Genomic DNA, 26,430 nt, shown 5'->3' with positions numbered 1-26,430 from the left:
AGTAAAGTGATTACGTTACAAAAAGTCCTTCTAAGTACAAAAGTGACGTTTGGCCTTTGGCACAGAAAATCGAAAAAGGACTTTCTAGTCAAAATATGCCAGGTTTATGTTGTTCTAACGACAAAATATCTAATTAACCAAACCTGCTCCGTGTCCCCGCCAGATGCCTTTTTTAAATGCTTCTTTTTAACTTAAAAGTAACTTACTGTGGAAAAAGGGCTTCAATTACCAGGATATAACGCTGTTGTTTTTCTAGTTGTAAAAGTTAATTTAAGTCTGTTTGCCTTTGTAGGCTGCAAAGAAACAACTGGAATGTGTTGTGTTTGAAAAAGACGAGCTCAGTCTTTCACTCAAGTCTTTCCAGGAAGAGCATAACAAAGTACTGCAACAAAATGAGGTAAATTTCATAAGAAAATGTGAAAATATTTACCTACCAGTCAACCCTAAGAAAATGTGAAAATATTTAACTACTGGTCAGTAATTATTAAAAAAAAGACTATCAGTAACAGAACGTAGAGTGATTTTTAACTCGTGAATGCGCGCATGCGCAATGAACGAGTTATAGCGATAGCTGACTCTCGACTTGGTCGATCAGTCGATCAGTCGATCAGTCGGTTTTGTCGTTAACTTTCGGGCGTGCGCAGTGAATGAGTTTTAAATTCAATTAGTGGAAAAAACACGCGAACATTTGTTGTTCATGGCGCATCAGGAAATTCTTATTCAATATGTAGAGAATAATTTGACGATCATTTAGTGCAAGAATGGCGATTTTTCGTTCAATCTGAGCAAAGTTTCAAGTTTTTTCAGTTTTTCAGAAAGTCCGGGGTCGTAAACTCAATTAGTGAAAAAAAAAAAAAAACGTGAAAATTTGTTTCACGACGCGTCAGAATTCTCTCATTCATTCTGTAGAGAATAATTTGACAATCATTTTAGTGTAAGAATGGGGATTTTTCGTTGAATCTGAGCAAAGTTATAGGATTTTTTCGTTTTTTTCTACGAAGTGCGGTTTCTTTTAAGAATTAAAAATAATTTAATTTAGAAATAATTTAATTAAAAAATAATTTAATTTGTCAGTTTTCACGCGAAAGCGGAACGTGCCATGTCACGCATCATTGACGTGGTAAACAAAATTATGCAAATTTCTGGTGAAATGAACACTTTAAGATCTTGTCAGCTTTCATAGAGGTTTCACAGGGAAAAAATGTTTCATTTTCGAAATTTACAACTGGAAATTTATGGGAAAGCAAAAGGACGCGGTCGATAAATAATTCTTATTTAGCAAGAGCTTGTCATAGTTCATTATTTTTACTTGAGGATTGCGTGGACTGAACTACAAAGGAAAAATTTCACGCATTTATGTCGGGCATGAAATGTAATGCGATACTTTGTTGAACATATTTCCCTTTGTGAGATCGGCTTGCCCTACAGTAATTTTGTAATTTTAATTCCCAAAAAAACTTCACTTGCCCATCGGGCAAGTGATGGTTAGAATCCACTAGCCCGATGTAGCCCCGGACTATCGGGGACACGAATTTGCATGACGTAGCTGCACATGGCGTGCTCCTATGAACTTTGAATAAAAAAAACACATGATTTTTTTTAATCGGCGCATCAGAATAATCGGCTTATTTAATCTGTACAGAATAATTTGACAACCATTTTAATAGTACAAGAATGGTCATTTTTCGTTACATAATCGGGCAAAGATATAATTTCTTTTAGCTTTTGAGGAAGTTTCCGTAGCCGTCTAAATTTCAATTACTATGTGTCATCTGCATTCACGAGTTGGCTCACAGGAGCCTTTGATTTATTTCCAATTTGTTACGATAAATGGTATGATTTGTTGAAACCAATCATAGAGCTACTGAATCAAGAAAACCAGATTGAGCATTTTCCTCCAGATCTAGCTGTGACTGGCAGTGCACTAGAAACCGTTGAAGCCCACAAAGTTTTGGGAGTCACTATTCAAAGTAACCTAAAATGGGATTCACATGTAAATGAAATAGTAGGCAAGGCCTCCAAACGACTGCATATATTACGAGTGCTAAAGCGCTGTGGCGCACCTACACACGATCTCCTTCGATTTTACCTTGCACTAATTAGGTCGGTACTGGAGTACTGTTGCCCTGTGTTACATTCCTCTCTCTCTGTCCAGCTCTCAGAAAGAATCGAGAGAGTGCAAAAACGCGCGTTACGCATCATCTTTCCTGCTTCCCACTACGAAGACGCTTTGAAGCTGTCTGGCTGCACTATGTGCGCACGAAGAGATTTCTTGTGTGCGAAAACCTTTGAAAAGATCAAGGATCCCAGGTCACGCCTTCACCATCTTATGCCACTGACTCGGGCGCGCGCGCACGGCCGCTCCCTATGCTTTAATGATAGGCCATCGCTGATGAAGTGTAAAACAGAGCGCTTTGAGAAAAGTTTCTTCCCCCACATGTGCTCTAAAGCCCATGGTCTCTAGCTGGATATTTTCCAACATTATTTATTTTTGGTGAACTTTTTATGATATCGAAATTGTAGGCTGTAAATTCTGAGTAATTTGAAAATGTAAAAATATAAATTTAAATAATTTTAAAATGTAATGCCCAGTCCCGATCAAGTTGACAAGCTATAATTTTACTAGGTTTATTCTTATGTAATGTAATTACGCAATTCGCTTCATGTGCGACGTTTTGATAATAAAATGCTCTTAAAAAAATGCTCTTAAAAAATCCATCGTGAAAATTTTGTGAAATAAAACAGATGCACTCACACGATAAACTTAAAATAGGAAAAATGTCTCTGTTAAGAGGGTTAGTTTTGAAAGAAACTGTGATGCTAAGTCGGTGGGGAGTGAAAAAGGAATCTGTGGTTTGATCAACAGAGTGGATAAGGTAATATGGCCACCGTTAAGACATTGGAGTGCTGACATTTCGAGCGGTAGCCCTTTGTCTGAGCAAATCTGTGAGCTTTTGAATCTCTTTACAGTGGCCAAATTACCTTTAGTAATCAACTGTCTTGGTAAAAACCAAACAATCAGTTGTTAGAGCAACCGTGCGGAAGATCATGTGTGCATTTCCCATCAGAAACTCAGATGTTTTCTTTGTCCTGTGCTCATGAAGTGTTGAATCCTAAACCTTTCTCATTTTATTTGAGGCTAAAAATTCATCATTTTTGTTTCTTTGAATGCAAATTACTTTCGACACTCCGTTGAAAATGTTCCTACTCTTATACCTAAGTAGCAGTATCCATGCACAATCCTTAACCAAATGGTACCCACTGGATTTGAAATGATGTCATGTCTTTTGCACCCATGATATGGACTATCAATCTGCCCCTTTGTTCTTCATATTAGTAATCGTTCATTGTATTTAGAAGTTCAACCACTTCAGTTATTTATTATTATTTTTTTTCTGAGTGGGCGCAATTCTGTAAATCATGCAGTCTGATTAGTTCCGCGCAGGGGGCGGAAGTTCGATCTTTTCCATGAACCTGGGGGAATTTGTTGCGAGACCTGGGTCTTGTTTTCTTCCAGAAGGATCGGTCCGTATTGGGAAAAACTGCGCCCTCTGTCTACGGCAGTACGGCCGAGACCTCGGGCACATTGTGTCCCAATACGGACCTCCCAGACGATGAAGAACGTACATATATTTTTTCATCCAAAGATGCTGAAGGGGCAGCTTGAGGATTTGAGTTCAGCTATAAAGGAAACGGGCAAAAATCCGGAGCAGACGACACAAAACAGCGAAGAACAGGCAAGGGTATGAATTAAATTAAGTAGACTTTGCAGAGATAGAAGGTGTGAATTGGCAATAACGGATATCCACGAAGGGCAAAGCATCAAAAACGTGGATCCTCGCGCGTGATCCTCTTTTCCCAGATCCACTCTCCCCTCCTCACTCCTGCCTCAGACCTTATGCTCTAGGACCGTTCATGATAAATTAAGAAATCTACGCCATTAACAATTTCTACTTCAGACAGAGTTGTTGAAAAGTGGCTTATTTGAAGGGTTTATTATTGCTGTTGTCTTCAATTGTTTATGTGTGGACGAAAGTTGGAATGCCTAACCACCCCTCCGTCCCCCAAAAACCAACAAAAACAAACAAAAAATCACGGTTATCAAATGAAAACGATTGAAAGTTGGATACGCGTGGACATGACGTGAGACTAGCGAATCAGATTTCTTGTCCAAGAACGTGTAGTTTTCATTATGGGCTGATGAAACCTTTAATTGCGATAACAGTTGATGTCTGTTTTGTTTTTTGTAGGATGTAAAAGAAATTGAAGTTTTAACAGCTGAAAAGAAAGACCTGGCCAAATCTGTCAGTGATTTGCAAGAGAAGCTGGATGCCTCTGTTCTGGAGAAAGCCAATTTAGACAAGCTAATTCATGACCTTAAGGAGGAACTCAAAGTGAATTTCCTTGCAAAACAAGAACTGAAGAAGCAACTTGAGACAGTAGCAGAACGAGAAAAAGCAATGAAATCAGAGCTTAAGAAGAAAGAGAAGGAGCTGAAAACAGAAACGGATAAAAACAAAGTGAGTAAAATGTAACAGCCCATTTACAGTTGTGTGCTTAGCGACCTGGCCCTTGAGTGGAAGCGAGGCTGAGGTTTGTATCAAAACAAAATTAACTCCATCCTCGCTTCAACTCAAAGGCCAGGTCAATAAGCATAAAGGACACAACTGTAAAATGGGTTATTATCTAGTTTATTAGGCATTGAAATAAACAACATTTTATAGAGCGTTTTCATTCACGTGACTACTGGCCATATTGGTTAACTGAAACAAAAGAAAGTATTTGCATAAAAATAGAGTTCAATTCCAAGAGGTTTAATTTTGGACACCAACATGGGCGCCATTTCTTTGTTTTGGGACACCAACATGGCCGTTGTGACGTCATGTGAAAACACTCTGTAGACCTATTGTAAAAAGCACCATTTTCCACCCCTCCCCAGACTTCCAATGTTAGAATTTAAAAAGAAAAACTTCAAACTCAGGTAGACCAGTGATCACTCATTTTATCTATTGGAAACACTTGCTCTTCACAAAGGATTTAGTGTTACTGTGACGGATATAAATGCAATTTATTGTCATAATGACAAAATCAATAGTGATGATACTAACCATAATTGATATTCTGGTAAAATTAATTCCCTTCAAGGATGGCCAGAAACAACTTCAGTTTGCGCAGAGTGAAAGAAATAAAGTCCAGAGCGCTTATGATGCACTGAAGAAACAATGGGAGGAGCATTTCACAACCTGCGGCAAAGGAAACAAGGTAAGGGAGTACAAATATTTGGACAAAATTTTTTCACCAGGGTCCAGTTGTTCAAAGGCCGGATAACTTTATCCAGTGGATAAGTCGCTATCCGTCAGTTCCAATCTGTGCAAAGATTTGAGTATTTCCTCTTGTACAAGCGAATATGCACACTCTAACCACAGTTAAGTTTGGGAGTGTACAAAAACATTGGAAAAGGTTTTACGTGAAGTATATTTTAGACCTTGAATAGTGCATTATCCAGCGGATAAAGTTATCCGGCCTTTGAACAGCTGGGGCCAGGTGAAAAAAATATGACGTGGTGTGGAAACTTTGTGAACATCTTTCATTTGAATGGTCACACTTTAGGATTTCACCCACAGACTCAAAATTTAGAACCACCTTGTACAGCATAATAAACAGCACCACAGGAAAGTACTACTCAGTAGCTTTCATTTGAAAGGCCACACTTTAGGATTTCATCCACAGACTCAAAAGGTAGGACCACCTTGTGCAGCATAATAAACAGCACCACAGGAAAGTATTGCTCAGTAGCTTTCATTTGAATGGTCACACTTTACGATTTCATCCACAGACTCAAAAGTTAGAACCACCTTGTACAGCATAATTAACAGCACCACAGAAAAGTGCTGCTCAGTAGCTTTTATTTAGATGGCCACACATGAGCTCTTATCAGGTCACCGTTTTTTACTCTGATTTATTACAGTACTTGCGAGCGCACTTTGTAAAGCCGTCCCAGTAAGGTTAGTAGAAACTGTGCTAACCTAACCTAGAACACTATGTCTTTATAGGATAATCAAAAGAAGCTGGAAAAGCTTGTTGCTGAAAGGGGGAAGTTACAGAAGGCATTGAAATCTGCTGAAGAGGGACGAAATGAAGTATTAAAACAGAACCAAGTAAGAATTGATAGTAGTTTATACACAAGTAATAATTATTCATGTTAGAAGTCCGATTTTAAGTTTGGGAAACTCATCTAATAAATACTTGTAAGGTCTAGGTTTCTTTTTACGTTAGTTGCTAAAATAGGGTTTAATTTTCAGCGACATTACAATTGCCGCGTTTTCGAAAGTTTGCGTCTACGTGTACAGTCCACGCGCTTTGAAAACGCAAACTTTTGATCACTGTTTCCAGAATGGAGTCTTTTGAAACCTCTTAGCAGCCCCTGGCTGGAGGAAGATAAAGTGGTTTAGTGATCAAAAAGAATCTACTACATCTGAAGAAATATTTCCGTCATTTCTTGCGGTGATTTCACTCCTTTTGGGATAAGCGCCCATGGCCTAATAGTGAGAACCAATCAGAGCTCATGATTGTAAATTCCAAACCAGGGCACCCAAAAAGCCCTCTGGGCACGAATGGATACCTCTTGTAACAGTTGAGCCTGCGGTCAAATATTCTTTTGTTTGAAAAGGCTTGCAAACGAGGTTAAAGGGCCAATGGGATGCTGAATGACCCAGTTACCTCGTTTGCGTGTCAAACCGCTGGGTTTTGTAGTAACAGCTACTGAGTTGGAACCAGAAAATGTGTTAAAATAAATGATGAGAAAGTGTCCTTTTATTGAAGGAACTGCAACAAAAGATAGAGGACATATCGCGGGATCGAGATGAGCTCCTGAAGAAAATGGAATCTTATGATAACCGACTGAAAGCTGCAGCTGAAGAAAAGGCGGCTATTGACAGGGAATTTAGCGACACCAAGGAAGAATTCCAGTCCGTTAAGAGTCATCTGCTGCAACTGAAAGAGAACCTTCAGGTCGAACAGAAGGAAAAAGAGGTGAGTTCAAGGAGCAAATAGCGACTGCTCTAAAGAAACGGCAAAAAGATTGCTAAAAAATACTTTACTTGTTGAAGTGTAGTAAGCGTTGGATTTTGTTTCACGAAAGAGGCACTTTGTAGTCCAGCAAACCTGTGGCTCTCGGATTCAGGATAGAATTAGACTTTGAGGAGAGAGGAAAACCGGACTACTCGGACAAAAACCTCTCAAAGCAAATGACGCTGAGTCCAGGAATCGAACCGGGGCCACATTGATGGGAAGCGAGTGCTCTCCCTACTGTGCTATCCCTGCTTCCCCAAATGAATTCACATCAATGTAATGCTCTTTTGCTCTTTTTGTGTTTCTAATTGTTTGTTTGTTTGTTTTTATTGGTATTACAGGAATTAAACGTAAAACTAATAAATGCCACCCAAGAAAAGGAGGATCTTCTCAGCAAAGTATCAATTCTGGAGGAGACTGAATCTTCGGCCAAGAGTGAAGGTCAAAAGTTACAGGAAAAGGTGAACGCACTTGTAGAGGAAAGGGCTGAAGGTGAAAAGGAAATGGCTTCCCTGAGAGAATCTTTGGAAACTTTAGAAAAAGAAAAACAGGTTTGTTGTTAGAGTCAAATTTTTTCTAATTTGCTCTCTCTTGTCTCATGTTGACGGAACTTTTCTTGTTTTGCATGGCACAATAAGTGAGGTACATTTGAGAATATATCTTCGTTTGCAGTCTTTTATAAATAGGTTCGCACATTCATTATCTAATCAAAATTTGACAAATTCACTATTCATAGATGTGTCTGTTTTAACGACTGTTGTTTGGCAACTTGCAGACGAACTGTAATCGTTTGCCCTTGTGAAATGAGTTTGGCTTCAAATACATGAACCCGTATTTTTCCTTTCACTATTTCCATGCATTTCTGATAGCTCTACTAGCTGGCAGTCTTTCTCCAGCATTGTTCTCGGAAACTTTTGGGTATCAGTGACAGATTTAGTCTACGGACAAATATTGATACATTGTCTGACGCTAAACACATCTATATACGCTCATGTGATTATTTCTTTATACTCCTTACTTGCCTAGTTATTTGTTTAGTCACATCGTAAGGAAAATTTAGAGCTTGATCAAATGTTGTCTTATATTTTGTGTTCCTGTCTTCTTTTTCGTGTAGGAATTAACCAGCAGTTTAGAAATTTTCACTCAGGAAAGGAATGATTTGCGTAGCAACGTGGTAACTTTGGAGGAAAGGATCGCTTCGGTTGAAAATGACAGCAAAGCACTGCAAGAGAAAGTTACGTTGCTTACAGAGGAAAAAACTGCTGTTGAAAACGAGACGGCTTTGTTAAAAGAATCTTTGAAAACTGCAGACAAGGAAAAGCAGGTTAGTTACAGTTAAAAAGCCATCTTCGTTGTTGTTGTTGTTTTTTTCGTGCTTATGACCCTTGTCCCCTTTTTTCCTTGTGTATTTGTTTTATCGTTAGACCACGTGATTAAAATAAATTGCTCGCAACACGAGGACAAGTTATCAGTCAAAATAAAGTACATTATATCGCGTGGAGAAGACTTCTAATCAGTAGTTTTTGTGGCTGAGCTTGGATACATCTACTAGATGAACCTAGTTTGATTGCCTTAGCCCCCACGAGTCTCCTGTAGCTCAGTGGTAGAACATCCGAACTAGTAATCGGACGATCTTAGGTTCGACTCCTGATAGGAGCACTCGGATTTCTTTTTTCCGATTATGCCTGTGTCACTTGTTGAATAGTACATCATTCTCATCTACTAGGTTCATGTTTTTATGGTAATTGTTTTATTTTAGGAACTTTGGGATCAGATTAAAAGCGCTTCCTCAGAGGATAGCAAGCTGCAGGGAATGGTTGAAAGCTTGGAAAAAATGCTGCATGATTCGGAGGGCAAATACCAGGTAAACACCACTATTAAAACGATGACCAAAACTAATCGTTGAAGTGATGTGTTGTACTTTTTATGAAAAGCGTTTCTGTTCCGTATTTTCTTGACTAAGGCCCGTTTCTCGGAAGTAGCGGTAACTTACCGGGTACATTAAGTATTTTTGTCAAACCAGTAAAGATTGAATCCCCCTATGTAGGAATATTGGGCACGCACAGTAGTCTCAATCCGCTAAGTTATGGAGACTTAAAAGGAACGACCCCGTGGGCACTTACTTCAAATTCCGTATTTTGTCTTTTTGACGTCCCCAATTAGAATTTGAAATTTAGACAATTCATTGTCTTTGTCGGAATAATTTCAACCCTCATTCTTCTCGCACTTTGTGCATACGGCTTTTACTAGTGAGAAGTTGGTGTTTATTTAAGGTTGCATGACACCAAAGGGGATGTTTATTCGAGTAGGGGGTGGGGGGGGGGTGGGGGGGAGAGGATAGAGGCTTAACCATATGTATTGTCACTTTGTTCTATCGCTAATATTTTATGTTAATTCTACAGGACCAATCCAAGGCCCTTCAGGAAAGCGTACAGAATAATGAGCATCTAGAAAACAGGATTCAGTCCTTGGAAGAAATGACGAGGAACGGAGAGGACGTTAACAAGGTAAATGTTTTTGTTGCAAACCTTCGCGTACGTTGTTTCTGTTTTGCCGCTTGAAGTAAATAAAACTAGATTTGATCAAAGTCCAATTTTGGTATATGAATGCTTGGTTTATCAACAGAGTAAAGGCTACCGTAACGGCCGGCTAGCACTCGAATCTCTTTACGGTGGCCAATTTACTTTTAGTTATCAACTCTGTTGATAAACCAAACATTCGTTTCTACTCCTCGTAGAGCAGCACCACAATTTCTTGGAAACTAACCCCCTTATCTATTTTGGCATAGTCCATGTGTTTCACGACTTCGACCTTTGGCAATTTTAATGAGGATCTGAGCTATGTTTTTTTTTACTTTGAGCGTTGGCAACTTCGGTAATAATTATATCCCCAAATTGCAAATTTTGTTTCCAACCAGTAATATTAAAAACCTGTCATTTTTCAATGTCTCTTTTGTTTCTATGGGAACGAGTCGTACAGGCAAGCACGTGCGGTTTGTAGGTTCTTCCTGTCAGTTTCCAGCCCCTCATTGAATATTTAGGCTCTTGGCTCCTTCCTTCTTATAGACGAATAACATCAAGACATACACAGTTCTAACTCAGGTAGTACCCTCCTATCAAAGTGTTTGTTAGATCGTCCCTTGTTTAAACAACTACAACGAAAGCGCCGTAAATAGGATGATTTTTAATCGCTTTACAATTTCAGGAATGGCATACAGATGAAAATGCGACGACGTCGTTTAAGAGTAGATAGAGTAATGGACATTTTAGTTGTCGTCCTCATTCATTTACTTCGTAACTAAGTAGATTCGCTCTTTTTCTTAGAGATAATAAAGAGAGCGGAACACGCGACTGCACGAATTGCCACTTGTGAGGAGACACGACGTATGGGGAGGGGGTGGGGTGGTTGGAATATTTCTGCTTATTTCGCAAGTGTGAACAAGCGTGAGATAGGCACAAGAACTCAGCAGTATTGCGCATGTCATGCGTATGTTGTCTTGCGCGGATTATCTCTTGGAGGGAAAGTCCTTGCGTTCATTCTTGCGCTTATCTCACAAGTGAAATGTAGACTTAATCCTTTTGTTACGCGCCCTATTCCTTGCCGCTCCGGTTTTGCCTTAAATCCGCCCTTCAATCGGTGTCATAATAACTGAACAACCTAGACGGGCGGTAATTGTCGGTTGCACTTTAGCGTGAACACGTGATGGCGAGGGTGTTACGCGAACGTTCTTTCCATATAATGGATGGTTGTGTGACCTTGTGCGACATTATGGTTTAAATTTGAATCCGCAGGAGCTTGAACAGAGCTTGCTGGTAAAAGAAGAGGAATTGAGAAAAATACAAAGCAAAGCGGCTGAGATGGAACAAGACCTCAATACTGCATTGCAAGAAAAACAGGTGAGCGACCCATTTGACTAATTGACTGTTTCCTATTAAGGTCTCCATGAATAATTAGACCTATGACCACTTACAGAAGATGAAAAAATATGAAAGTGTTACAGATCAGTGTATAACTGCACTAATAGACACATTGAAAACGTGGAAACTAGAACGTTAAAAGACAAATTAAAAGTTTCGTATCTGGGGCTGGCAAATTTTTAACGACTACAGTCGAACTCCCCTTAAGCGGCCATCTATCTAGTTTCCCCCCCCCCCCCCCCCACCCCCACCACCACCATCCCATTAAGCGCCCAGTTATCAAAGTTTCAAAACAATTGCAAGTATGATACTGTAAATAAATCCGCTGTTAAACGACCATCTTTTCTTGAAAGAATTGTGCGATTTTCAGTTAAAAAGATATAGAAACTTTTAATTTATGAATCAGAGGTTGTATTATGTGCAACTGTTGTATGTAGGTATTCAAGCAAATTGACGTTTCTGCCACACCTTTGGCTAATTTCTGACGAAACTCTATTAAGCGGCCAATTTTCCTTACCCCTAGGATGGCCGCTTAAAGGGAGAGTGTCACTCACCTATTTTTAGTGTCATTTTGAATAACCAAGAAAAACATATTTTTATGGATGTACACGTTAAAATAATGGTTCTGTTTTGTTAACAATAAGCCTACTAGTACACAGAAACTAGTATAAATTATCTTTGGCTGCGGATGGCTGAGATGAAAATGGATTGAAACTTGAAAAAATTGGCCAATGTTTTCAAGTTCCTTCTGAGTATTTCGGAAAAATTGCTAAAAACTGATTCTAGTTTAGTCTTCCTCGTATAAATTATTTCATATGTTCCTGCCGGTGCTGTAAGAGATATTTCACGTTAGAAAATAGGTTCATTGTCAAATATTTTAGCAGTTTTTACCAAAATACAGCAAAATCTCCGTGGTTGTGCCCCTTCAAGGGAGGTTCGACTGTTAGCTCCCTTGTTTCGTTGTCCAGAAAATTTACTACTTTTCTAAAACAAAGATTCCGGTTCCTCGGCATGTTCAACTCCCAAAACGAATTTGTAAATGATCATAAAGCTTGGTATGTGATCTGTAGATAGGCTCACAAAAACAGTAGTCTTATCTGTATTTGTTTTGCTAAGGATCTTGATATGAAGTTGACGACATTCCAAGAGCAGGCGAAAACTGTTGAAAATGGGAAAGACCAAGAATATGAACAGAGAAACAAGGTAAAACCACCGATATGGTAAATAACGCGATACAATATTGGGTGTTGTCACGCACATGTTGTCACAAATATTGTCACACAATAGAACGTCTTTGGTAGAAAATCGTGACAAAAATGTTGGGAAACGGAAAGGAAAACGAATGACGAGGAATTAGAATGGACATTTCAAAACGCGCAACTTCATCTTTGCATGATTGGCCACAGCTTCTGTTGCTGGATGTATTAATAAAATTGTTGTCGAGTAATCAGAGCGTTTGTTGCGTTGCTGTCAGTATCATTTCGTCGTATTGGGTTGATAATTCACTATGTTACGAGAGAGCAAAGATGATCTCGAAAAAGTGTTTTCCGAGCTCACTTGTAGTATAGAGTGAGAGGTCTTAACTCTAGTTAACAGCTTTTAAGTAATATATCAAACACGAGAAGGTGTGTTTCATCAGATATCCAAACACTGAGACGTAGGCTGAAAAAACGAGGCGCAGCCGAGTTTTTTTAAACGACTTGGAGCTGTTTGGATATCTGATGAAACATACTTTTGAGTGTTTGATATGGCTTCTCAAATGATCAATAATTCTTGGAGAAATTCAAGGCCAAAGTTGGCAAAATTTTATGATAATTAGGTAAACATATCCAAATCACGGTCACAGTAGTGATTTTCTTTGTTTTCTCTGATGAATTATTAATGAGTTTGAGAAACTCTCTTCTTGTCATGACACTAATGAGATTGATTAATATTAATTTCTTAGGATTTAGAAAGAAAACTTGCGACTGTTTCAGAGGAAAAAGTGGCGTTAGAAGCGAAAATAAAAACAGCAGAAGAGCAGTTGAAGGGAGCTGAGGAAAACAATAAGGTGGAAATACTGTTTTGTTTATAACTTGCTCAGCCAAAACTATTGAAACGTCAGTCCTGGTTGTATTCAGAGTGCGTAGTTAAAAGTATTAAAGTTTTCTTTATATTTGCTTCATTTTGTTTGAAGGATTTAAAGAACCAGTTTGCAGCTTTAGCAGAGGAAAACATCTCCCTTGAAAGTCACTTCAAAAACTTACGAAGTGCTTTACAAACTGCTGAGGAAACTGAAGAGGTAACGACGTTTGCTAGTTAGTGTTATGTTCTTCTTCAGGGTCTTGACAGGGCGTGGAGGAGTTGTCAGTTGTCTAAAAAGGTGAAATGTTACTGTAAGTAGTCTAGTGTTTTCGAGTTTTTCCAAACGGATTTGACTATTACCACGAAGTTAACCAAGAACTAAGTGATAGTCTTCATTCCTCTTTATTTCGTAGAGGAATATCTGCCCCCAAGAGGGGCGAGAATTCAACGGTTGCGGGTTTGCTTGGTAAATTCTCAGTATAAGCCCTGGGCGTGCATTTGTTCAAATGACTTGTTTCAGTGGCTTATTTTGGGTGTTGGCTTTTTATAGTGAGTTCATCACTTGACGGATTTTGCGCTTCAAAATTGGTTGGGCTTGATCATAAGAATATCTTGAAAAACAAGGCTAATCAAAACAGCTAAGCGGGCTTATTTGGGGTCTTACGATTCATTCTTTATTCATAGTTGTATCATAACTAAGAACTCTATTTTGACACCATAAAATACTTGGAATACCTTCGTGCGAAACTCCTAACTGTTCAAACACTTAGCGCCTTCCATGATTTCCATTTTATACTGCGACATTGAAATCTTACTCAGATCTCTATCCTCGATGCACTCGATTTGTGCTCTCGTACAACGTTCACTTTTGAAGCCCACTCACAATTATAGCATTGCAACCGCTGACTTTCATTTCTGCTGTCAACACCTCGCACGCATGCGCTCATTGTACCCTTTTAAATCAGTTTGATTGACAGTCAGGCTCTCAGTGACATCACACTGCATGCCGTTTTTCAGGCGCTGAATGCACAACTCTTGTCTCTTTCCCAAGAGAAGGGCACACTCCTGAACGAACTCATCGCTCTGCAAGACAACTTTCTACAGGAGCAAAGCACGACTACGGTATTGATCTTTTTAACCCACACGTGCGTGCCGCAGCTCATTGCCGGTCTCTTAGCGCTTTATCCGGGAACTTTTTCATGTAATCGCTGCCATTTTGAATCGTGAGGCGTCGTGGGTAATCCGTTTCGTTCCCAGAGACCCATTCGGTAGCACCGTTTGATCTCTGCCTTGAATCAGCTTGAGATTGGTTGGTAATGAGAAGTTCCCCGTTTTTTAGAGTGTATTTTCGAAGAGGATGAAAGAACTGGAATTAAAACAACGAGTAATGATTCCCGCGGTCGACTTTGACAGCGGTTTTATTTGACAGTGGAAAAATAAGGTAAAATAAGATTGCGCGCTTTCTAGCCCACTATATCCCTTAACTAAAAAGATTTTACTGCGGAACGCCCCGTCGAATGAAGCTTTCTTTGATACTACACACACGGTCTGTCACGATTTTAAATTGCCGTTGCATGAAAGTTCCCAATCACGTAGCTAACCTTTCCCAACTTTTAGCTTTTCTAAACTGATGCTTTGCTTATTTGGCTTTGCTACTAATCTCTTCAGCTTTGCTCATTTGTCTTGCTAAAATCCGAGTGCTATTTTAATCGTTTAACAAACGCTTGGTTATTTTTGTTTGCATATCTGCGCCTCCTCTTGTTCACCGTTCATTTTTTCGCAAAGAATTTTGTCATTCTGTTTTCAGTTTCACGATTTCCCGCAGTCAGTTGTGGTTGCGGTTTTGCTATTCACCTTTTAATACTTCATATTAAAAGGCTTGGCTTTTTCGTTGCTCAAACATGTCTAAGAAGGTTCTTTTGTTTGTAAGCAGCTTGTCACATGCGGGTTTTATGGTGTGCTATTTTCGGAGCAGAATGGTGCTTTTTCTTTCTAAAAATGTCTTTCGGGTTCATTCTATTCCGGCACGAGTTGTAGTCTTAGTGTGATTAAAAATACGTTTTGGTGTTAAAAAGTATGAGCCATGAACGATATGACCTCCTGGCTTCCTGGCAAGTGAAATCAAGTAAATCATATCAATTTTGACTTTCTTAAAGAAAATGACGAATTTCTCGTGAAGCTTGCCAGAGCCGCTCTTGTGTCTTGTCGTTTATAGGTTGTTATTGCTGGGGTTTTTTCATTTAAATGAAACTGTATTGGTGCTGGTTGGTAGCTAAGCTATTCGTAACCTCTTTTTTTTGGGTATCATGCAGCACTTTTCACATCAAGGGGGGGACAAAGCTAGCTTGCGTGAAGAATCGAACACGAATGGTGAGCGACAGTGTTTCCGTCAACGGCAAGCGCGGAAAATTATCACGTGACTGTTTCGCGTTCACTTGACTGTAAGCAAACCTGAAAGGGGCCTGGGGTCCGTTTCTGAGCACAAGAAATATTTTTCCTAATCCCTTTTTCACTTATCTAGTGATTGGTGTTAGGTTTTCGTGCAAACTAGCTTAATGTATTTCTTAATTTTGGAAAGCTGTCAAGGTTGTAGCTTTCAAAACTAAAAACGAGTTTCTGGTAATGAATTTTTGGGCCCGAAACATTTTCGGTGCCTTTGAGAAACGCACTCCTGGGGACGGCTCCAAGGAGTTCGATGATAGGAATGGCGTGTAGGTGGCAATCGGGAAACGAGAGCAGAGATTTATTTTTGAAGTTTTGTCATTGTACTTGTAGGATTTACGTCAGCAGTTGAGCATGGCCCAAAATGATAACGAACAAGCGAAACAATCATTGGTTATTGCAGAGGAACAGCATAAGACTCTAAACACCAAGCTTGAGGTTTGTGGCGATAGTGTTTTGTGTTTACGTGCGTTTGTTGACTGTTTGAAAGCGGGGGAAACTCTACAGCACTAGCTATACATTGTTTGATGTATGTCTGGGATCACAGGGAGAAAACATTGACGCAACTAGGGGAGCCCCTCCCTCCCCTGCCCACTGATACAGGCCGAAACAACGAGATATTTTGTTTCACAAAGGGAAGCGAGTCGCGCGTCCCCACCCACCCCTCCCCCCCCTCCCCCACATACACACTTACCTGAAGGTCTGGATCCGTCACTACAAACACAAGCAGTAAGGGAGAATATTAAAGCTGATCACTGTGTGTGTAGGGGGGGGGGGGGGTTGGTTTTCGTTGCCCCAGTGACCTCATTTGTAGTTTTTTGCACAGTATTCATGTCAATATTCCCCAAATCAATAAGCGACTGGACTACTTTACAAAGCAGCATCAGACAATCAGAGACAGAGCGGGATTTTCAGCGAGCCCTCTTGCCTCAACTTTCTTGTTTTTCTTATCTTTATTTTCTTATGCAAGGTCGTCGTTCACCGCGTTGTATTTTGAAGGCCGTAGCCTGTTTATTAATTTTTATACTTTGCACAAGCTCCTGTACTATTGGCGAGATGGGCAGCCTTTGCCAATTACCATTTATAGGAATTAGGAACTTTATTTTACGTGGCACTCCACTTAGCTAAAAGCTACTTTGCAGGAAGCCCACCAATAAACAAAAAAACGTTACAAAAACAAAAAGAAATATAAAAATTAGCTAACAACCTAAAATCTAAAAATTTAAAAATCTAAAATATCTAGGAAATCTAATCATTCATGTGTCAATACATGTGTAATTACAAATTAAAATTTACAATTTCAAAAGCTAACCACAATAATAACAATTTTAAAATGCTGCATGACGAATACTTCTTAAAAATTCGCTCGTGCCGGCCATGGTGCGAATCGAGTCCGGCAGCGCATTCCATGTCTTTGCAGCGAAGTACCGAAAGGACCATTGTAGATGTAGATTTTTAACAGCTGACAGACGATATCTTATTTGCCCTCACGAACGCTTGGCTGCCTAGTAACGTATCAGCCTGAATGGTTTAAACAAGAATTTTAACGCCACGAGTCTCTTTTAAATTGCAAATCAAGTTAGTCTCTCGCTGTCTTCCATTCATTCATTCATGGCTTGTGCTTTAAGCTTATTTTGAAATTGTTGAAACGAATTGTAGTCGATCGTGCTTTCTGCCGATATTTGAAAATTTTCTCCCCAATTTTTAACCGCGTGAAAATTCACAGCAAACAACGTCATCTGAAACAAGTGCTTTACTGGAATAGTAACGGTCAGAGATTTAAATTTTGACTCGACGGTTTACTCGATACAGGCTGCGAATCAAGGGTGAAAACTGGACTCTCTTTGAAACTACCTGCTACGCGGCCAGTGATCTTGTTGAAATCAATTGAGGTTTATTTATCCACCGAGACTCAACAGGTAAAACTGCTTCTCGCGGGACAAGGTTTGCAAAGCGTTGATTATGGCTGAATCTTCTTCACTCGGAGCTAAAGCAAACCGTCGATTCAGGATTTTAGTGTTTCGGTTTTTGTTTTAGGAATCGCGGCAAGAGATTCAAGAACTGGAAAACAAGATTAAACAGCTATCAAAGGACCTGAATGATGCAAATGATGAAAAAGCTGTAAGTACTTCCTCATTAATTATGTAATGTTTATATGTTGAAAGCACCCACCCCTCTCTCACTGTAAGAGATGTTGGCTTGTTATGAAATTTTATCATATTTTCGCGCGAGTGTACGCGGCTTCGCATCCCACGTCTCGTCACTCGCGCGAAAGGCTAAGATTAAATTAACTTGGATCAGTGTTTGAGAGCCATAGTAGCTTATAATCGGTGAAAAATCATGCTTTTAGGATTCCTCTAGAGGAAAGGAGCATTTTAACTGGCTGTTACTCCATATCTCATCAATTTTAACGAGTTTGCCAGTACTACTTGTCTTTAGTTCAATTTGATGAGATGCAAATAATATGTAATAGTGCAAAGTACGTTTGGTACTTATTGCAGTGTCAGTGTTTTCTGCCCGTTGTATAGTTTAAGCAATTTGTGATTCTAAAGTGAACTAAACTTATTATCAGCTAGTTTATTCATACAATATTTGACCTTGTCTTTCCCCTTGTCTACTAACCACAATATTCTGACAAATCGTTTATTATTAAACAAATGGGGTTGGATTCATTCATGTCCGACTAAATGAAATTGGCGTTGTTTTGTGCGCTGGTTTTCTTATATAAGCGGATTTTGGATTGATATAATTTGCCAAAAAATGCCATGATATTTCTAAAATTAACGCATCTTATTTGCTCAGAGAACATTTGAATTCGCGTGAATTCATGCATTTAATTTCACCTGCCGCTGATTCTCGTTGTGTTGCTAGAGATATAAGTTAAACAAGAAACGTGTCGTATCAATTTTGCATATTCATGTTGTTTGCCGAAGTAATCTATCAACTGTTAGCTACAGTCCTTTGATTCTTTCGGCCGAAACTTGCTTTCCCGGAGACATAGGTAAAGATTTGAAGCCTTCTATAATTGCTGGTGAGTTTCAAGCTGGGTTGTTGAATTTGGCCGGTTGTTCCAGCGAGTTCTTACAACTATAATCGTTTATTCGCTTCGCGAACTCGTCAGCTTGCTGAAATATTTGTTCCGTGAATAGCACCGAGACAGCGTTTAAAATATTCTGTTTTGTCTGGTAATAATTTGTTTATATCTGTCTCGTAGTTTGATACGTGGCTTAACGTACTGTTATTCCAATAAATCTCAGGAAGAATTGTAGCATTTCTGAATTATATATTCAAACACCAGACGCTCCGTTAACAGACAATGCCGTTGTAGTGAATTTTTGTTTTGTTTAATGAAGTGTGTCGCTTAGTTCAAAGTCCGTTCTTGTTCTTCGTCTACCTTGACTGGTAAGTTGAAGGGAATCTTAGTAGGAAACTAGAACTAATCAAAGAACTTCGTTTAATGCAAATTGTGAAACGTCGCTAACATGTACACTGTAGTGCATCGTTGCACAATGATTTTTGTAGCAGCGTAATTTTCGCGTGGATGCCGGAGAAACATGAATTTTATTCGTCTAATTTAAGCACTTTGTGATCAAGAACATTGATATTTCGAATTTTCTGCTCTCCTGTTTTTTTCAAAACGAAAATTAGTTGCATCTTGTGTTGTACATAGTAACAAGATGGCGTCAAAAAGTTATTTTATGTACATTGTAACGTTTGCCTTTTTAGCACCAAGAAGCGGAAATTGAAGAGCTGTTTAGAACTCAAGACGACCTACAGGCAAAATACAACGATGAACTGAGGGAGAAAAAGGTGATTTAATTTTAGATTCTATTGAACCGGCCACTAAGAAAATTTGACGGCGAAGGTTCGCTAAGGAGAAATCGCAGAAATTTTTTAAAATATCCGTTTGGGAAAAAGTGTACAAAGAACGCTGCAAGTAGTGCTCAGTAGCTTTTATTTGACATCTTTGTACTTTACGGAGGTTTTCATCTTCAGAACCGGTATTGTATTATGTAATACCGGTTATGTGGATATGAATTTAGGATTCAATGTAAATTGCGTGACATCAGCCATAAATTGACATGAAGTCACGCTATATGTTATCTTTAACATCCGCTTACATCTGGCGTCCCAGGCCAAACAGATTTCCCTTTGGAACCGTAATGGCTTTTTGGATGTCAGCTTGTGACTGACGGCATAATTAGCTGTAATAGTGTGACTTTTCCCTTTGACTTTTATCATTAGGATTTTATTTAGCCGAAAAAAATTGTACCAGTTTTATGATCTTTTCAATCCGTGCCAATTGCTGCCTCAATTTATAATTCACCCGTCTCTACGTCTTCTTAGCATTTGAAAACGTTAGTATTTTAAACCTCAGTTTGCATGTTTTGTTCGATTTTATGAGCAGTCTTTGCGTAACAAAACTGCCGCGGAAAGCGTGACCGAGCGAGAAATCTTACACTCTTCTCACGTCTCACGTGGTGTGATCAAGTGTCAATGAGCCGCTTTCGATTCGAAGCTCAACCTTAATTCGGTTGATTCAAAGCTGGCTCTCATCTCACGAAAACCTCACGTGCAAGTTTTCAGTTCAAAAGTCTTCAAAGGATTTTATTATTTCGCTTTTAGAGGGGTAAACCACCTCAGATGTTCCATCACATTTAATATCCGGCATTTCACTCCCAATCCAAATGTACTCGAAAGTAAGGACATCCATAGGTTAGTGAGATTTTTTTCCTTTTCTGTTGTAATACTGTTTTAAGATCTCGTAGTGTTGTGGATGCGTCTTCAAGGCGTATATAACCGCAAGGGAGAACTGAATATTATCCTCATATACCTGTATGTGTTTCGTGCAGTCTGCATTTCAATCCAAATTCTTTTTGTGTGAAGACTAATTATTCTTGAGTTCACATCTCACGAAATCCTACTGAATCGAGTCTATTTTCCATTTGTGGTTTTTCTCAATTCAAATAACGATTTGTTTATGCTCGCTAAAGTGTTGTTTCTTCTCGGTATAAGAAGTGAAGAAATGCTTGTCGAATTGGCTTAAACCCCCAAAGGCGGAATTTCGGGAACAGACGCTCAACTTGGAATTTCCGCCTTGCCAGAGCCTCAGTCACGCAATCAACTGAAACACAGGTGTGAATCTCGGTAGGGAGCGAATTTAAGCACAATGCATCCATTTCGCGATTACCGCTCTGAAGTATCAGGAAGAATTCACTTCGACTTTTTTATCTATCCAAAATTTTCTACCTTTTTCATCGATCAAAACAGTTTCTAGCCGGTAATCAGAAAATCTGTCAAAAATGTCCAACCAGTAATCTGGAAGGTCATGGAGTCGATTCCCTTTGGGAGCTCGCATTTTTCTTTTTCCGAGTTAGATCGTGACATTTAGAGTTCAGTGTTGTTTTTTAAAAAAATTGAACTGTTAATTTAATTGACACTTCGCTAACTATGGATTAACACTACAGGAATTGGTATTTTTAGTTGTTCTTAATCAGACTACCACGTCAGTAGTAAGTACTCTTTGTATAAAAACTCTCATTTCGTTGTAGGAATTGAATGATTATGTCGAACAGCTTCATGAGGAGTTAGATGACTTACACGTGCAATTTGACGCCTTGTCCAAAGAACACAAGGTTAGTATAGTGAAAGACAAAATAAATGTTGATGATAAACTAGTGATTCTTTGTGCATAATTTAATATTATACAGTTACAGAGTTGCAGAGTAACACTCTGCAAACGCTTGTTTTATCCCGACTAGGGGCAACCCTGACTCCGCTCCTAGCTATGTGTAGTGTTTTATCTTGCAAGGTTTCGTCTCGATCAACCGCTGTTGCAGACACTCAAGTCTGCCGGGTTCCCAAGACTTCATACACATACTCGACAATGTTCTCGAAGAGAAAGTTACAAACGTTGGTATAGGCAATGGTTTTTATTCAAACGCTGTAATTCTCGATTTGTTTGGCAACCAGAAAAATAGCTAAACCAGTATTCTGTATCTGCATACAAAATACCGATTACTGAAACGACTTTAAGATCTTAAGGTGTGCACTTAAATAGACAGTTGCTATGATCGTGGTGGTTTGTTGGAAATGTACTGTTAAAAAGTACTTTCATCGTGTTAATAATGATTTGTTTTCGCTTTGAAATGTAGGATTTATCAGGACGTCTGGCTGAAGTCCAATCGGGTCAACTGTCGACTGAGTCACAGCATTATCAACAGCTTTCTGACTTGCAAGAAATTAACAGCGGCTTACAACAGGTGAGACTCGCAACTTGATTAAAACAACGAATAAACTTTGTGAACTTCGGAATTCGTTCGGTTGGCCTTTAGCATTGCCAAGGTAGCCTTCGGTCGAGGGATATGAAGCGTTCGAATAATCTTCGGAATATCTCGTGATGATCGAAAGCCCTTAAGCGTCTTCGGTTTTTCTCTTTTAAAAAACTTTGCTTCGGGAGTCTTCATGTGTAAATTTCATTTCCATTACTTCACAAGTCGGACAGCGAAGCTACACTTTCTTCAAACACGAATTTAGTTATAAACCTGTTTGTAGCAGTCTGTTGATCGTTACTTTCAATGCTACGTGTTTCATTGCAGGATAATCATTGCTTGAAAGAAACTGTGCAAACACTGAACGCGTCATTCGATGAAAAAGGAAGCGAACTAACTGAAACCTTAAACGAACTTCACGACAAGAGTAAAGAATTAGAAGAACTGAAATCGGAGCTGAGTGCATTGAAAGAATCGCACGCTGTTAAAGAAAAAGAACTTCTGGAATTAAGAAGTGATTCTCTTCGGGAAAAAGAGAATTTGAGTCAGTCCGTGGACAAGATGAATGAGAATGTAGAAAGTTTGAGCAACGAGAAAGAAGCGATGGCTTTAACTATTGAGAATTTGAACAGAAGTTTAGAAGAGAAAGAAAACCGATTGACAGAATTGTCCTCCAGGTTGGAGCAACAGAAGAACGAACTTGAAGCAGTTAATGAGAGTTTCAATGATGTTACAGGGAAATTACAAAGCAAGGAAGACGAATTTAAGAAAGCGGTAAAAGCGGTGAAGCAGTTAAAGCAGAATTTGCAGAAATCTCAGGAGAAGGTGAAAACATTGAGCGGACAGCTTGAAGAAAAAGCTCAAGAAGGAACTAAATCCAATGAAACATTGACTTCACAAGAAGAGCAAATCAAAGCTCTTGAGCTGAGCGTTGAAACTTTAAACAAAAGCGTTCAGGCAAAGGATATTGAAGTTGAAAATTGTAAGGAGACATTGAGCAAAAAGGAGAAAGAGTTGGAGAATTATCAAGAAGTGGTGAACAGTTCAAATGTAAGAGTAGAAGAAACAGCAATGGAGTTGGCGACTTCTAAGGAACTGAACAACAAATTTTCGGAGGAAGTGCAAAGTTTGAAATCGCAGATGCAAACTCTGGAGGTTAGTTTACAAGAAAGAGGAAAGAACAGTAGTGAAATTCAAGAGAGATTGCAAGAACATTTACAAGATGCTGAGGATTTTAGGTCAAAAATACGATCGTTGGAAGAAATGATTAACAAACAAAATGAGGAAAGGGAAGCAACTGAAGTGAGATCTAAACAGCAAGATGAAACTATTGTTTCACTTAAACAGGCTTTGGAGTTGAAAGAGAAAGATGTGATGGATTCTAAAGAAAATTCCACTTCCAAGGAAAACGAAATAAGAACTCTACAGGAATTCAACGAGAAATTAAATCAGTCCGTATTGAAAAGGGAAGAGGAAAATGAAAGACTAAAGCTTGAAAGGAAAGAGCTTTCTGACAAGGTTGGATCACTTAATGAATCTGTTACTTCGAAGGAGGAGATGGTACGAAAATTAAAGAAAAAAGTGGAAGCATTTGAACAACAGCTTGCTTCTATAGATAAGGATTTATTGCTCAAAGAAGAAGAATTGCAGCAGTTGAAGTCATTGAACGAGGAAAAAGAACATTATTGCGCGGACTTAGAATCGAAAATTGAGGCCCAGCAAATGGATATAACCAAGATGGAAAATGAACTATCCGATAAAAATCAAACGATCGAAAGGAACGATGGAGAGCTGCAGAAATACAAGACCCGTGAGGAGGAAAATACCGGCAAAATCTCCGCCCTTGAATCAAGTATTCAATCACTGACTGAAGCTCTTGAGGCAAAAGGAATGGAATTGAAGAGACTTGAAGTTCAGTTAAGCGAGAAACAAGTGGAAGTGGAGTCTGTACAAACTGCAATGTCGAGCTTGAGTAGCGAGATGGAGTGTGGAGCTCAAGAAGTTCACCTTTTTACAAACAGAATTGAAGAACTACAAAAAGAATTGGAAGCTACCACGGAGGCTCGAGGTACGTTTTACAATTTAGATTGTAACTTTCAGGGATTGTATGCTTTGAATAGAAGTTTGACATTAAAAGGCTTATGGATCGGGAAACCTTAGCGGAAGTCATCTGAGTCGAGTGAATCATCACGTGATGAAGTTTAAACTGATCAGTCAGTTGTAACCCTTAATTTTTTTTTTCTTTTTTTGTGGGAGGAATGCTTTAAGTTTTATTTTAGATTAATTTCATGACATTTCTATAAAATTTAAAGCAGCAGAAATTATATACAACTAAATAAACTTTTTTAAGGACGAAGACAGGCTTTCTCTTCTCAGTCAAGCCTATAGATTTTCGTTAAAGTGTATTTGACAGGATTTTTTTATTTGCTTGTTGTTCTCGTATGAAAATGGATAAAAAGGTTTTTGTCAATTTTTCTTCGCGTTTGAGGTGTATAAAAACGTGAAATTTCCCTTTTGTTGGGTACCATGTGATGTCAATACAGAATCGCTACTTTCGCGGTTTCTCTATTCCTCAGTTGTTTCATTGTCAGCAATCAACATTCCCAGTCATAATTTCGTCCAGGCAGTTTTCTTCCTCCGCACACGAAGAACTGAGGAACAGAGAAACAGTGTAACTAGTGACCCTGTGTTGACGTCACAACCCTACTATCCCCAGTCTTCCGTCTTGCTCGGCATTGTACCCAACCGGAAGTGAAATTTGACGCTTTTATAAGTCTCAAAACGCAGGTATGAATACTAAAGGAATTTCGTTTCGACTTTCATACGAGACCAAAATGAAGATTTGATCAAGCTAGCAAAAAAAAAAAATTGCTATTATCTACACTTTTAGGAGCACGAGCGTTATCACCTAAAGTATTGGCCCTGTTTTGGTTTCTGTTGAAGTGAATTCATTTACATTGCTGCGTTTTAACAAACTTCACAGATTCTCTTGTGCGAGAGAGCAAAGAGAAAGACGACAAGATGAACAAGTTTAAACAAGTGGCGGTAAAGGCGAAGAAAGAACTGGAGACTCAGAAGAAACAGGTTTGTGCAATAACACACTAAGGTCTGATGTTTTCCGTTTGAACGGCAATTCTCGTGTGCTGTTAATTAATTTCTTTGATAGATGAATTTTTCAGTCATTGACTCAGGCATACTCAGAAAAAGAAAATCGGAGTTCGACCAACAGGAGTCGAACCTATGACATTCCAAAGGACCTGTGTGACTGACTGAAAAAATCATCCATCGTTCATTCACCAGGCTTAAAAAATAACATCACGATAATTTCTTTGCAAGTACAATAACCTCAGCGGCGCAATCTGTAATTCTCGCTCAGTTCTCGAACAAATTTGGTTTCCCATTTCTAGAATTCACTCATCCAAAACTCTGAAGGAACCCTACATCAAATAAATGAAAAATGTTTCACTGAATATCCTGACCTCTGAAAATAAAATCCAGTCAGCGGTTGGGGATCATTCTAATTTGGAATCCAAACGCTGATACCCCCCTTAACAAACATGCTTCTGCGCGCTTGTAAGATATAATAGAAATCGCTATCTCACTGTTTCCATCTATGGGAACAACAGGTGCGAATAGCGGAGCAGGGAATTTAAGTGGGCTGTTCACTTGGAGGGAGGAAGATCCTAGCACTAGGACGATCCTAGAAGGCGAAACAACTTTTCGTTAGCTTGACGTGCAGAAATGTTGGTCGGGGTGCTTACTAAGTGGAAAAGGAAAAGAAGAAAAGTTGTCGTCCTTTAGCAGCTGAACGCCCGACCTGCGCCATGTTTTTTTTTTAGTCCCTAGTACTACTAGGACGTTCCGCGCGAAGGTTGTTTACAGGGTGCTAGGATCTTCCTATCTCTTAGCTAGGAAGATCTTAGCGTTAGAGCTAAGTACAACTTTTGCAAGTAAGATGAATACAGAAACCATATCATTGGCGCTAGGATGATCCGCCATCTAGGATCTTCCGAGTGCTAAGATCTTCCTCCCTCCATGTAAATAGGGCCTTAAACAGTGGTGTGGATTTTCGTTGTCGCATTTGGGTCTCGCTATGGCGCCTTGGGACAGCAATTTACTGAAGTGGCGAAGTGTCCTCAATTATTAATTTTTCATTACTTGTTTCGTTTAGTGGAAGGAAGAAAAAGATGAGCTGAGCTCAACAATAGAAGGACTGAAGGAGGATGCGCAGACATTGAACGAACAGTTTGTTAAACAGCAAGAAGAAACGCTGAAGCAAACGAGTGAATATCAGGTAAGAAGAAAGAGGGTTGGACAGTAAATTGAAGGCTCGACCGAAAGAAGCGGCTGCAACCGAATTACTTGATTTTAAAAGGCATATACGCGACAGTCAAACGTTGGAAAACTAATCGACAAAAATAGAGCTAGCAAACTTGAGAGACTCCTTGTGTTTACCTGAAGAGTTACCCCTAATGGTGTGAGTTAGTGGCTTGATGAATTTGATTTTAAACACAAACTCAGTCATTAAAATCTACATGTACGCCCCCTAGATGAGCTCATTGAGCTCTTAGGACAAACATGTAATTGTATGTAAGTATGTTTAAATGAAAAACAAACAAAAAAAAACGAAACAAAAACTAAGCCAGTCTGATGTGGTTATACTT

The 26,430-nt window shown here is 39.1% G+C and overlaps 1 protein-coding gene across 5 annotated transcripts in view; it reads left to right on the top strand.

Moving 5' to 3' along the window:
- Positions 1–26,430, top strand: part of LOC146469335 (uncharacterized) — a 59,990-nt gene that overhangs the window by 19,972 nt on the left and 13,588 nt on the right. For 4 of the 5 annotated variants that reach the window (XM_085123381.1, XM_085123380.1, XM_085123379.1 and 1 more), the window contains 23 exons: positions 293–397; positions 3,648–3,743; positions 4,251–4,520; positions 5,146–5,262; positions 6,054–6,158; positions 6,823–7,032; positions 7,413–7,622; positions 8,186–8,395; positions 8,831–8,935; positions 9,474–9,578; positions 10,863–10,967; positions 12,105–12,191; positions 12,934–13,038; positions 13,165–13,269; positions 14,070–14,174; positions 15,828–15,932; positions 17,532–17,615; positions 19,221–19,304; positions 21,047–21,130; positions 21,650–21,757; positions 22,094–23,834; positions 24,750–24,850; positions 25,938–26,060. In XM_085123381.1, the coding sequence (XP_084979507.1) occupies positions 293–397; positions 3,648–3,743; positions 4,251–4,520; positions 5,146–5,262; positions 6,054–6,158; positions 6,823–7,032; positions 7,413–7,622; positions 8,186–8,395; positions 8,831–8,935; positions 9,474–9,578; positions 10,863–10,967; positions 12,105–12,191; positions 12,934–13,038; positions 13,165–13,269; positions 14,070–14,174; positions 15,828–15,932; positions 17,532–17,615; positions 19,221–19,304; positions 21,047–21,130; positions 21,650–21,757; positions 22,094–23,834; positions 24,750–24,850; positions 25,938–26,060 (4,470 nt within the window). The remainder of the gene's footprint in view (positions 1–292; positions 398–3,647; positions 3,744–4,250; positions 4,521–5,145; positions 5,263–6,053; positions 6,159–6,822; positions 7,033–7,412; positions 7,623–8,185; positions 8,396–8,830; positions 8,936–9,473; positions 9,579–10,862; positions 10,968–12,104; positions 12,192–12,933; positions 13,039–13,164; positions 13,270–14,069; positions 14,175–15,827; positions 15,933–17,531; positions 17,616–19,220; positions 19,305–21,046; positions 21,131–21,649; positions 21,758–22,093; positions 23,835–24,749; positions 24,851–25,937; positions 26,061–26,430) is intronic. The other variant, XM_085123378.1, reaches the window with a different exon arrangement.

The sequence above is a fragment of the Pavona decussata genome, unplaced genomic scaffold (assembly GCF_977016875.1).
Source record: "Pavona decussata unplaced genomic scaffold, jaPavDecu1.1 SCAFFOLD_124, whole genome shotgun sequence".
Taxonomy (NCBI): Eukaryota; Metazoa; Cnidaria; class Anthozoa; order Scleractinia; family Agariciidae; genus Pavona; species Pavona decussata.
The sequence above is the reverse complement of the archived record's forward strand: the minus strand, read 5'-3'. Positions and strand labels throughout refer to the sequence as shown.